A 12,399-nucleotide genomic window follows, 5' to 3' on the forward strand; every position below is an offset into this window, starting at 1 on the left:
TTGGATATATTAAAGTTACATGGTAAATAAGAAATGGTGTTTTATCTTTACCGAGTTATGTAAATGAATGTGTTTAAAGTGTGGCTAAGAAATTGAAGTTCCCCAAAGCCTAATGTGTCCTGGTGTAAAATCACCAGTTATAATTCTAGTATATTAGTTGGATGACAGTCCAGATTCTGTAAGAAAAAGGGTAGATCTTAACATAATGTTTGAAGGACTCCAAGTCACTTGCTTTTGGAAAATGTATGATACTTTTGTTCTGTATTCCTTCAGTCCTCCAAATTACAAGAGCATTAGTATATGTAACTGAAATAATTTTTAAAAATTGCATTAATATAATGCAATCCAAGGAAGACCTGGTAACTGGCTTGAGGATAAAGATAGAGGGAAGCTTTCTGGAAGCATTCATGAGAAGGGGTCCAGGATGTTCTTGTATCGTGTCCATGACCCTCCAAGTCCAGACTCTCCAACCCCAGAAAGAGAGAGACAGCAATCAGAAATCATATGCTAATTATTTTATTGGTATACAGAAGAGGCTGTTGTGACTGTATGGTCCAAAGGCACAACTTCCTGAAGGACATCATCTTCTCATTCACTTTCTGAAACAAAGAAACAAGGAAGGTTATAGGGAAGATGTGGCATGCAGGAGGCTTCTGATCCCTTGCTGCCGTCTCTGAAGTAAGGTAGGTGAGAGCCCACCTCCTCTCCCTCTTCCCCTTCTCATTCCCTATTTCTTTTTGTTCACTCTGGTTAGGCGCCTAGCACATAATACTGTTGTGTACATGGTAATGAGATAAAGATTATTCATTTATTGCTTATCTTTGAGTTGCTATTGAAAATGATCAAAGATATATTTATAAAGCAGGTCACTGAAACCTATAACTATAATCGGGGAGCAAGACCAGTTTTAGAATCTTAAACATGGCATGATGAGCGAAATTTTGGCATAGTAACACAGTGGACAACAATAATAGAGAAATAGGAGGATGAGAAAGAGAAAAAGGAGGAGCAAGAAGAAGAGGAGGAGAAGAAGGAAATTTAGAAATTAAGAAAAATGAATTTAGACATTAAGAAATAAATTTAGAAAGTAAGAAAGAAAGGAAGAAAATAAAGAGAGAAAAGGAAGAAAGGGAGGAAAAAAGGAAAGAAGGAAGGAAAAAGACACTAGAAAGATGCATGTATGTTCATGAATGGTATGGAAAATTTACTGAAATATGATATTTGAAATCAGCAACATATATATCTGCATGTAACTGATGGTATCATTTGTAAGAAAAAAGTGCTGTGATTATATGTGATTAAATTTTTCCAGGAGGATGTTCAAACAAATTGATGAATGATACTTCCATCCGAATAAATATGGAGTAACATATGCCTCTTAGATACAGCTACTGAACTTCAATTCAGTCACACTTTTTATGATGCGAGCCTAGATTCATTTGCAAGTAAGCATTTAAAAATCTACACTTGGAGGCACAGATTGAATTAATTTAGAATGTATACTGGACTGACAGGGCTGTTGGGAGATAGAACTGAGCAGAAAAGTCAAGTAGAAACAGGAAATGAAAAGCCATTGGAGTGTGAGCAAGGAGACAGAGGATGCAAGGGAGAAAGAATACTGCTTTGATTCTACAAGGAAACACAACACAAGTAAATGTGGGGAAAGGGGTGTTTGATGCAGTCCTTCTCAAAATCAGAATGACCTTGGAGAACTTAAATGGGTCATTGTACAATACCCAAGAATACCTGAATCTAGACATTTAGAAATGGGTTCCATGACCACATACTTTGAACATGTTCCCAGAGGATTTGTTAACACCTTGAATTTTGAGAAGCACAAGTTAGGGCCCTTGGTGGAGAGTGAGCCTAAATCCCAGCTGCCACTGAATTCTAGAACTAGGGGAGATGGAACGGGGGAGGTATTTCAACTCTATCTACTGAGAAGGTTCTGGAGATCCCCAGGGCTTTGCAGGATGATATGTGGCAGGAAGCTCCAGATTATGTTTTTATTTACCTTGTTAGTTTCCAGGACGAGGAAGACCATTTGGCTGTTGCTGCTGCTGCTGCTGCTGCTGCTGCTGCTGGGGGCCTCCTTGTTGGAGTGGTCTCTGCTGGTTACTAGGTCGAAGAGGGCGAAATGGTTGCTGCTGCTGCTGCTGCTGCTGCTGCTGCTGCTGCTGCTGCTGCTCTTCTTGTTGGGGTGGTCTCTGCTGGTTACCAGGACGAAGAGGGCGAAATGGTTGCTGCTGCTGCTGCTGCTGCTGCTCTTCTTGTTGGAGTGTTCTTTGCTGGTTACCAGGATGAGGAGAGCGACGACGACGCTGGTGGGCTTCTTCTTGTGGAGGTCCCTGTGGGTTATCAGGACAAGGAGGGCGAGGATGCTGCTGTTGGGCTCCTTGTTGGGGTGGTTCCTGCTGCTGTCCAGGACGAGGAGGTTTAGGAGGCTGCTGATTGTCTTCTTGGGGTGGTCCCTGCTCTGAATCACCACCTTCAACTTCATGGTCATTCTCATCTCCACCATCAGCAGGGGGTCTGGGTGGGCGTCCTCCAGGAGGTGGTCTGTGAGGGACTTGTTCGGAGCTCTGGCTTAGGTCCTCGACCTCTGTGTGGGTACAGCACAAGAGTAGATGGCATCAGTGGTGGAAGAACCCCTCACCATCTACTTCTCTGACCTTGTCACACAGACATTTTGTCCCAGTCTTTCCTTTTGACTGCTAACTTCCCTTGTGTCCACTCTTTCCTCATGAGGACCTCCCCTCAGCCTGTGTACTAATCATGTGGAATGTCTAACATATACTTATGATGAGTATTTATACTTAATTCTGCCCAAAAGGAAGGTCTTGGATGCCTTCCCATCCCCAGAGGATGTTTCCCTGTACACAAGAGATGTCAAGCAAAGGATTTATAAATGTCTGCTGATTGTACTTCAGGACACAGTGATGATTTGCTGTCTGTAAATCCAAGTCAGGACACTAAGCCAGAAGTTGAAACTGGAGCTAGTTGCTTAGTGCCCCAGACCCATGTGGATCAGATCTAAGAGAGGGAAGAGGAAGACAAAGTGATGGCCCCACATTGGTTTCACTGATTACCTGAAGCTATAGGGACATAACAACTGGAGGAAACAGACACAGGTACAATTTTGTGCAGTCCCTTTGAAGCCATATTTTTTTCTAGCAAGAAACATGGTGGAGGAGAAAGCCATTTTGCCACTCTCACTACCACAGAGGAGTCAGTTAGGAGACCTCACATTTGTGGTTCGCCTCTCAGCCTGAGGCAGCAAACTACTCCTGTTGTCATCAAACCCATTTCCCTATTGGTGGTTCTGCTAATGTTCTCCAGAATCAAGGGTGGGAAAGGTTTGTCTATATCGTTAGGGTAACCAACAGTCACTAATGCCCCCAAATAAAAATTATGGCAATGAGACATTGTAGAAATGAAAAAAAAATTCCAAAAGGAGCTGAGGAGAAAGCCAAGTGAAGATGAATTGGGACTTACCTGATGGCAGGGAGGAAGGAGAATCTTCATAGATGGCCTCTAGAAAATGAAGCACACGATGAAATTAAGTTATTCCCCAACCTCCGTGCTCACAAATATTCTACAAGGAAAGGTAGAGTACTTCCAACTACAGCCTGTCACCCCCTAAGTGAATGTGTCAGCCTCTCCCTGTGTGGCTGTTGGCAAGGCAGGAAGCTGTGAGGCAGTCGCTGTGGGTTGCTATGCTGAGTCTCATCTCAGCAAATATCTACCATTTGGTCCTCTCTAGAATCCATCAAGCCTTCCTGCTAATATTTGTTAAGTATTCTGGGTATTTCCCTGCCCCATTTTAGTCTTCTTTTAAACATTTTCTGCATTCAATCATTTGCACATTTGACATGCTTTCTAAAGCGGGGACACCAGTAGTGAACTCTTGGGTGCAATGTCACATACACTATTTACAGCACTTTGCAATATTGAATAGAGATCAGAGACAATGAGAAATTGGTTCCTGATATTTCTATCTTACTGTGTAGAGAAAGTCCCACATTTTTTTCCTGGATCTCTGTCTCTGACACAGCCCCCGTATGTGTGCCTCTTCTTCCTCAACTGGCTTCACTGTCCAGTAAGGCAGCCTGTACCCACTGTCTGCTTTGATTACAGTAATGCCTTCATGACTGCTTTCCCTGGGTCTGTCTTCCCACCTTCCCCTGTGCCCTTCAAAACACAGAGACATTTCTCTATAAATGCAAATCCTTGTCATTCCTCGCACCAAAAATTTTTATTCTATTTTATATTTTCAGTGGTTTCTTCAACTCTTCGGCCCTGATATGAAATGTATGGCCTTACACTTTTCATAAAAACTCTGCAGCCACATCTCACTTAGCATAATCTACCTTCTGTTTCTCTCCCGAGGGGCCTCCTGTGTCCCTAAAGTCACCCCAACTCCCATCCCTTTTCTTATACCTTCACTGGAGCTCTGAGCTGGACTCAGGGCCAGCAAGGCCACTGTGAGCAGGACCACCAGCATCTTGGAGGAGGCTCTGAAGTTGCTCCCAAGTCTGTGCTGAGGGAAGCAGGGCAGCTCCCTTTATAAGGAGGAGAGGAACAGTGGTGCCTTTGAGCTCCAGGTCTCAGTGACCTCACAGCTGACACACTAGCATGTCTTGCCTCCTTACTTTCTCTTTGGGACCTCAGCCCAGCATGATAGGCTAGGCAAGTGTTTGTCACATGTCATTTATAAGAAGTCCAATATGTGACTTGGGCAATCGTGTTGAAGGAAACTAGGCAAGTATTCAGCAAAGATGTTAGAATTCAGGTTCTCTAGTTGTTTGACCTTTAGTCTGATTGATGAGACTGTGACTCTGCCCTTCCTTTGTTTATTGTGTTTGTGGGAGGTTGGTGCTACACACCTGCATATTTGTGTCAGCAATGACCCTAGCATCAAAAATGGAGATAGTCTTTTTTTTTTTCTTACTATAGTCAAAACTCCATCAAACATTATGTCTAGGTTCCCGTGCATATGATAGGTAACTGAAGTTTTGATTATTTAGGATCCTTCCTTCTCAACTCTGCAGTGGCTTGGGATACCACATGGACACTTGGTTTCTGAAAGATGACCCTCAGCCTGTTCAGATCCAGAAAACTTGTCCAGGAATCACTGGATCTGGTTCTAATCAGGAGGCCTTGGTTCTGTGGAAGCATATACCCTAAATAATTCTGTTTTCATTGATATCCCTGGGTATTGTTAAAGCAAAAGCAGTCACAAAATAGCCATGGGGTTTTGCACACCCCAGCAATGGGAATGCACAGTTCCTGGAGAAACCACACATTTCAGGTCTCAGTCTTCCTCTAGGCTCCTGTCCTTTTGTGAGTTGTTCTATAGGATGCCTTGGGAACTTGCTTTATTGAAGAAAGCATTATGAATCACACCAGTGAAAATTGATGGGCCACACTATTCACTTGAATGAGGTAGCAGGACATCACTTTTGTAGGTTCAACTGCTTTGCATTTGTGTTTGGGTTAGTAGTCACGTTCTGTGCTGTTTCCTCAGGTTGTTCTCCACCAGAGACTTTTGTGTGTGGTACCCTGATAATCATTTCTCCCACTCTCTTTTGGAATCAGATGTTCAAGTTTTGAACAACCTCCTGATTTTATATATCATTTTACATCGAGTTCCCCACTCCTTTATATTTAGAATGAACTCCTTTATTGAATCTTACAAGTCTGCATTGATTCTATGTTTCATTAGATTGTTGAATTTTTACTTCAAAATTTGGTTAAAAGGTATTGTGTTTCCAACAAGTCTTCTTTGGCACCTGCATTGCTTGCCTCTTTTCACCTTGTGCTCATTCTGTTGTGTTTGGTAGTTACCTGCTCACCCTTTTCATGGAAGATCTAGATTGATCAGTCTCACCAGCTGCATCTTAGCATTTGAGATCTTGTATGTGTGTCTTATGTCATTGTTCCTTTCATTATAGAGCTCGTAGTAAATTGAGGACAGATTGGTTGTAGATATAACAGGGATGGCCATGTGACTGGAAATTTTTAAAATTTTTTTTTCTTGGAGGTGTAGATGGACAGAATGCCTTCATTTGATTTGTTTATTTTTATGTGGTGCTGAGGATCAAACCCAGTGCCTCATGCATGGTAGGCAAGTGCTTTGCCACTGAGTTACAGCCCCAGCCCTCAATGGTGATTCTTAATAACAAAATGACATTGGAAGGAAACTAGAAGTGGTTTAGTCTTATTAAAATGATAAAATTCAGTCTTGCAAGGTAAAGAATTTGATCTTTTAAGTAACTGGCCTTAGAATCAATTTTTGGTTTCATCAAGATAATTTATTTTGCTTCATATGGTGTTCTGTGAAGTCCTTGATTTCTTAAGAAAAGTGAGTTTTCTTAATGGTAAGACACCTCAGTTCTTATGTTACAATTACATAACCCTATATATATGACTTACAGTATTTTGTTACAAATAACAATACTTTGGTATTGTTTGATAGTGAGCTCTGATTTTATTTATTCAAGTATTCTTAACATTTGACATTTTGACCTGTTCCCCAAATTAAATTTTTTGTGTTCAATCTAATTTTGGGAGATTCCAGAGTGCTCTTGAAATATCACTAAAGAAGGTATTTTTGTCTTATAAAGAGAGAGAGAGAGAGAGACTGCACCGCACCTGATGGCGCACCCTCCAGTGGCTGCGTCCTGTCCAGCCTGTGCTGGGGACCCTGGCCACCAACTGGTGGGCCCTGGCGGTGGAGGAGCAGGAAGCGGCAGCTGAGTCGTTGAGCAACTTGCATCTTAAGGAAGGGAAGATCAAACCAGATGTCAATGGTGCTGTTGTCAAGACCAATGCTAATGCAGAGAAGACAGATGAAGAAGAGAAAGAGGACAAAGCTGCCCAGTCTTTACTCAACAAGCTGATCTGAAGCAACCTTGTGGATAACACTAACCAAGTGGAAGTCCTGTAGCAATATCTGAACTCCCCACTCTACTCAGTGAAGTCTTTTGAAGAGCTTCGACTGAAACCACAGCTTCTCCAAGGAGTCTATGCCATGGGTTTCAACCGTCCATCCAAAATCAAAGAGAATGCATAGCCTCTGATGCTTACTGAACCCCCACAGAACTTGCCCAGTCTCAGTCTGGTACTGATAAAACAGCTGTCTTTGTGTTGGCTATTCTCAGCCCAGTAGAACCTGCAAACAGATATCCCCAGTGTCTGCGCCTCTCCCCCACATATGAGCTCACCCTTCAAACAGGAAAAGTGATTGAACAGATGGCCAAATTTTACTCCAAGCTAGCTTATGCTGTTCTAGGCAATACATTGGAAAGAGGTCAGAAGATCAGTGAGTAGATTGTCATTGGTACTTTGGGGACTATCCTGGACTGATATACTCCAAGCTCAGGTTCATTGACTGCAGAAGGATCAAGGTGTTCGTTCTGGATGAGGCTGACGTGATGATAGCCACTCAGGGCCACCAAGATCAGAGCATCTGTATCCAGAGGCTGCTACCCAAGAACTGCCAGATGTTGCTTTTCTCTGCCACTTTTGAAGACTCTGTGTGGAAGTTTGCCCAGAAAGTGGTCCCAGACCCCTAATATTATCAAACTGAAGCATGAGGAGGAGACATTGGATACCATCAAGCAGTACTATATCCTGTGCAATAACAGAAATGAGAAGTTCCAGGCCTTGTGCAACCTGCATGGGGCCATCACCATCGCACAAGCCATGATCTTCTGCCATACCCGCAAAACAGCTAGTTGGTTGGCAGCAGAGCTCTCAAAAGATGGCCACCAGGTGGCTCTGCTGAGTGGAGAAATGATGGTGGAGCAGAGGGCTGCTATGATTGAGCGCTTCCGAGAGGGCAAAGAGAAGGTTCTGGTCACCACCAACGTTTGTGCTCATGGTATCGATGTTGAACAAGTGTCTGTCATCATCAACTTCGATTTTTCTGTGGACAAGGACGGGAACCTAGACAACCAGACCTACCTGCACTGGATTGGACGCACTGGCCGCTTTGGCAAGAGAGGCCTGGCCGTGAGCATGGTTGACAGAAAGTGCAGCATGAGCATCCTGAACAGAATCCAGGAGCATTTTAATAGGAAGATAGGAAGATTGAATACAGATGATTTGGACGAGATTGAGAAAATAGCCAACTGAGAAGCTCTACCAGCTACTGGTGTCCGCCCTTGGGGCTGCCTCTGCCCAGGAGATGAGTGTTTTCATGGCACAGGCCTCAACTGTCACCACAAAGACAAAGGCATGAAGAGAGAAACTAGCTACCTCATTTTCAATTACGTTTGGACTTGACAAAAAATTTTGCAAATGATGAGAGATGGTAGAAGAATTATTTACACCACTGTGGAAGATTAGGCGTGAATACACATAAATTTACCTTTTGGAAATTTCGGCAGTGTTTTGGCCAGCATTTTTCTCATCATTACCTAATCTAGATATTGTGACTAAATACTTATCCAGGATCCCCTGCAGAGAAATCCCTGCCTGTTCTCTGGCTTGGAGTGTGGGGTCCAGCCTCTAGCCCATGTGGAAACAACAGAATAGAAGTGAAGAGGGGTTACGGAAGGAGATGACGCCCACAGTAGACAGGAGTTATTCCTCGACATGGTATCTGGAGGCTGCCATGAGGCAGCAGAGGTGGCCTTGAGCTGCTTCTTTGGACTGACTTGGTGTCAAATAGCTTATCTGCATGTTGCCAGCCCCTCTGTCCTAACGCTCACACTAGGAAGGTATTTGCTGTGATGGACAAAAATGCTAGCCTCTGGGTTTTGTGTGCAGGCTTGTGTCTCAGGACCAGCACCAGCCCTTTTCAGCAGGTTTGATCTGTGTATGGTGTACATTGGACTCTTGGTGGGTCCTTTGCTTGTGCTTGGGCAAGTCCTGTGGAGAAGTCACCGTGGAGAAATGGTGCTAGATGTAGCTTGCCACAAAATTTGATTTCACTGGCACTTGCAGCATCTTTTTTTGTGTTTCCTTGATCCTAGTCCAAGCAATTAAAAGGTGGTCTGGGATTTGGATTCTCAGTGAAAATTGTTGTTCAGGTTTCTAATGGCCAGCCTTAAGGCAGCTTCAGCAATAGTCACAAATTCTTTCTTTGCCTCCAGATCCCAGAAGTTTTGTCAGATCTGGGGAATGATTACAGATATTTGGCATCTTGATTGTAAAGAGGTTCTGAACATCTGTGTTCCCAGTGCCTGGAATATACAAACAGGTGCAACCGAGGGACTAGATGGACTACAGCCATTCATCTATCCAAGGCACGAGTAACTGCCAAGGCCTGTGCTCCATCCTTACTTGGCATCTATGCACAGGACAGTTAGAACAAAGAATAGAAATGGAAACTTTCTCATACCTGACCAAGGTTCTTGGTACCCAGAGTGACAGAGCAAAGATGAGATGAAACTCAGGTGCAAGAGCAGTCTGAGACCCCCCACCAAAAGGAGTCCTCTTCAGCTCTTTGGCCTTGATATGGAATGTACTTTATCTAGGACCTGGAAGAGGAATTTTACAATTCTTATTATTTTGTGTGTGGTTCTGGGGATCAAACCCAAGGCCTATACATGCTAGGCAAGCACTCAACCACTGAGCTATACCCCTGGCTGTGGTAGAAGACTTTTATATGATTAGAACTATTTTAATCCCAGATCATCTTTGAGGCATCTCTGTTTTAAGGCCAGGCTGTCACCTGGAAAGGGAATGGGCCCAATATCAGCCTCCAGTGCTTTCCTTAATCTGACATTGTGGAACGACTGACAGACTGCCAATTCTGACACATTCTCCTGTGGGTACTTGATGGTGTAGTTTTCTGTGTACTCCTGGTCAATGTGGACCCATCATAGGAGTCTCGTAAGAAGAAAATAAATGTTATAGTCCCCTGAAGTTCTGTGGACAAACTTTGGAATAACTAAAAACAAGGACAATAATTAAAGAAACATATAAACTGCTCACTAGGCTGCAGGCTGACTCCACTCCTCACAATAGGTATGACTCATCTACTATTGCAGTTCCAAGTCTGAGAAGGAAAATGGGAAATGGTGTGCAGCTGATTCTTCAATAGTAGGAGTAAATGAGTTTCTGGTGGAAGTGTAGATCAATAGTTCTTAACTTGGGTCTTAGACCTCTGAGAATTCACTGGATGGGTTTCATGGAGTCTATAAAATATATGCACTTATTTGAGTTTAAATGCATTTTCTTGGGGAGACTCCCAAAGGATGATGCATCTTTTAAATAGCCTAGACACCCCTATTGTAGATGGTTCTGGAATGTCACCCCAGTGTCACTGTGGATCATATCTCTTCATAGTCCATATTCATTCCTGCCAGTATACCTGTCTCCAGGGCCTGTCTCCAGGGCTCAGTGGTCCACAGCTGCTTCTGTGACCTTGTGCAGCCTGGAGACCTCGGTGATGTAAAAAAAGGTATTGAACTTAGTTAATTTTGGTCCCCAAGGATTCTTTTACTGATTTTATTTATGGAATGATGAACTGTGCCCTAAAAGAGAGAAACTCAGGAAAGAAAATTTTGGTCCAGTAGAAACTACTGGATGTTCATTATCCATAAACAATGGATTTTATGAGGATTTTTTGGTGTCACTTATCGGCTGTGTGCATAAGAACAAATCACTTGTTGATATATTCTTTCTCGGTGTTAACTAAGATGTGTTCTCATTCATGAGTGTGCAAAGGAAACAGCATGTTTTTGGTTACTGTTATTAGTAATAAGTGAAGACTCACATGTTATTTCTTAGGCTAGTTATAGTCTGGTGTTATGGGCTTGGAGATAGGTCTTCTCTTTGTCATTCCCATCTTGTTTCTTATTTAACATGTAGAATATTCCATATAAATATCAATGGTGACCAGAAGGCAAGGATTTCTGAGGATAGAGAAAGTTTTGTGAAGAAATGGAGCTTGCACACAAGAGAAAAGCAAGATTCCAAGTGATGAGAAGAGTACCCTAGGTAGGGGAAGGGAATATTAAGACTAACGCAGGGCTGGGGCTGTAGCTCAGTGATACAGCGCTTGCCTTGCAGTTGTGAGGCCCTGGATTCGATCCTCAGCACCACATAAAAAAATAAACAAAAGGTACTATTTCCATCTACAACTAAAAAACAAAAAAAGACTAAAGCAAATTCACCAGGATGATGGAAGTACGCTAGAGAGGCAGGGAGATGAGCAGCCTAGCTATGTGCGTAGAGAAAAGTCTCTTCAGAGAGAAAATGAAGATTTGATTGTTTAAACAGTGTCTTAGTCCATTTGTGCTGCTACAAAAAAATACCTGACTGTATAATTTATAAAGAACAGAAATGTATTTCTCACAGTTCTGGAGGCTGGAAAATCCAAGATCAAGGAGCCAGCAGGGCTGACTGATGTCTGATGAGGACTGCTCTCTTCCTCCAAGGTGTTACCTTGTTGCTACTCTTGAGGGAAGGACACTGTGTCCTCACATGGTAGAAAGTATGGAAGGGAAAGCAAGTGTTCACTTGAGCCTTGAGCTCTTCTGTAAGGATGCTTGACTCTCCCAAAGGTCACACCTACACCCACTTCCCCCTCTACTGGGATTGAGCCCAGGGCACTTTACCACTGAGCTACATCTCTAGCCCTTTTTATTTTTTGAGACATAGTCTTGCTAAATTGCAGAGGCTGACCTTAAATTTGGAATCTTCTGGCCTCTGTCTCCAGAGTGACTAGGATTACAGATGTGTACCACTGTCCCTCTCAAGGTTACAACTTCTTAAAACTGTTGTATTTGGAAATTAAGTTTCAACCTGAATTTTGGAGAGGGCACCATCATTTAAACCACAGTAAATGGTGTTTGAACTTAGTGGTAAATTTCCATAGATTCTTAAATTATAAAAGGGAAATGATGAAATTGTTTTTTGAGAAGAATTTGTCTAGCAGAAATACCCAGGATACTGAATATATTGGAGGTAGAAAACGCTGACAGCTAAGCCAGATTTTAATGCATCTGTCCCATCACACACCCAGTGCTGAGATGTCATTTGGCTGTGTGGAAAACATAAAAGAAGGAATGCACTGGGGAAATGGAGGAAGAATGGTAGGCCTTAACACCTTGTTATTCCAAGAAGGATCTATGGTTCGTAAAAAATTCACTGCACAATATAATCTGAAGAGACTCACAATGAGGGTGTGGAAAGAACAGATTGCATTAGAATTGAATCCCTGTCATGTATGATGCCAGGCCTGTCACCTTTATAAGAGGGCTGATCCCTCCTTCACCACACCATCCAATGTGTTGTAGATTTCAGGGGCCCTCTTTGACACAGACACCAGGTGCTTGGGAACTCCTTGTAGTTTTTTACATGACTGTTTTTTTTTTTTTTTGCTTGAGAATAAATGTCCCTTATTCTGTGTGTGTGTGTGTGTGTGTGTGTGTGTGTGTGAGA

At 42.8% G+C, this 12,399-nt stretch overlaps 1 protein-coding gene and 1 pseudogene across 1 annotated transcript in view; one reads left to right on the forward strand and one right to left on the reverse strand.

Annotated features, from left to right (window-relative positions):
• Window positions 1–317: 317 nt before the first annotated feature.
• The window catches only part of LOC107145145 (acidic proline-rich protein HP43A-like), a 152,539-nt gene continuing 140,457 nt past the window's right edge, over window positions 318–12,399 (reverse strand). Inside the window, exons 3-4 of the mRNA XM_048794876.1 lie at window positions 2,015–2,602; window positions 318–599 (exon numbers count right to left, since the gene is read on the reverse strand). Of these exons, the coding sequence (XP_048650833.1) occupies window positions 2,019–2,602 (584 nt within the window). The 3' untranslated portion in view covers window positions 318–599; window positions 2,015–2,018. The remainder of the gene's footprint in view (window positions 600–2,014; window positions 2,603–12,399) is intronic.
• LOC107145146 lies at window positions 6,735–8,139 on the forward strand (annotated as a pseudogene).

Source organism: Marmota marmota, unplaced genomic scaffold (genome assembly GCF_001458135.2).
Source record: "Marmota marmota marmota unplaced genomic scaffold, marMar, whole genome shotgun sequence".
NCBI classification, from domain to species: domain Eukaryota; kingdom Metazoa; phylum Chordata; class Mammalia; order Rodentia; family Sciuridae; genus Marmota; species Marmota marmota.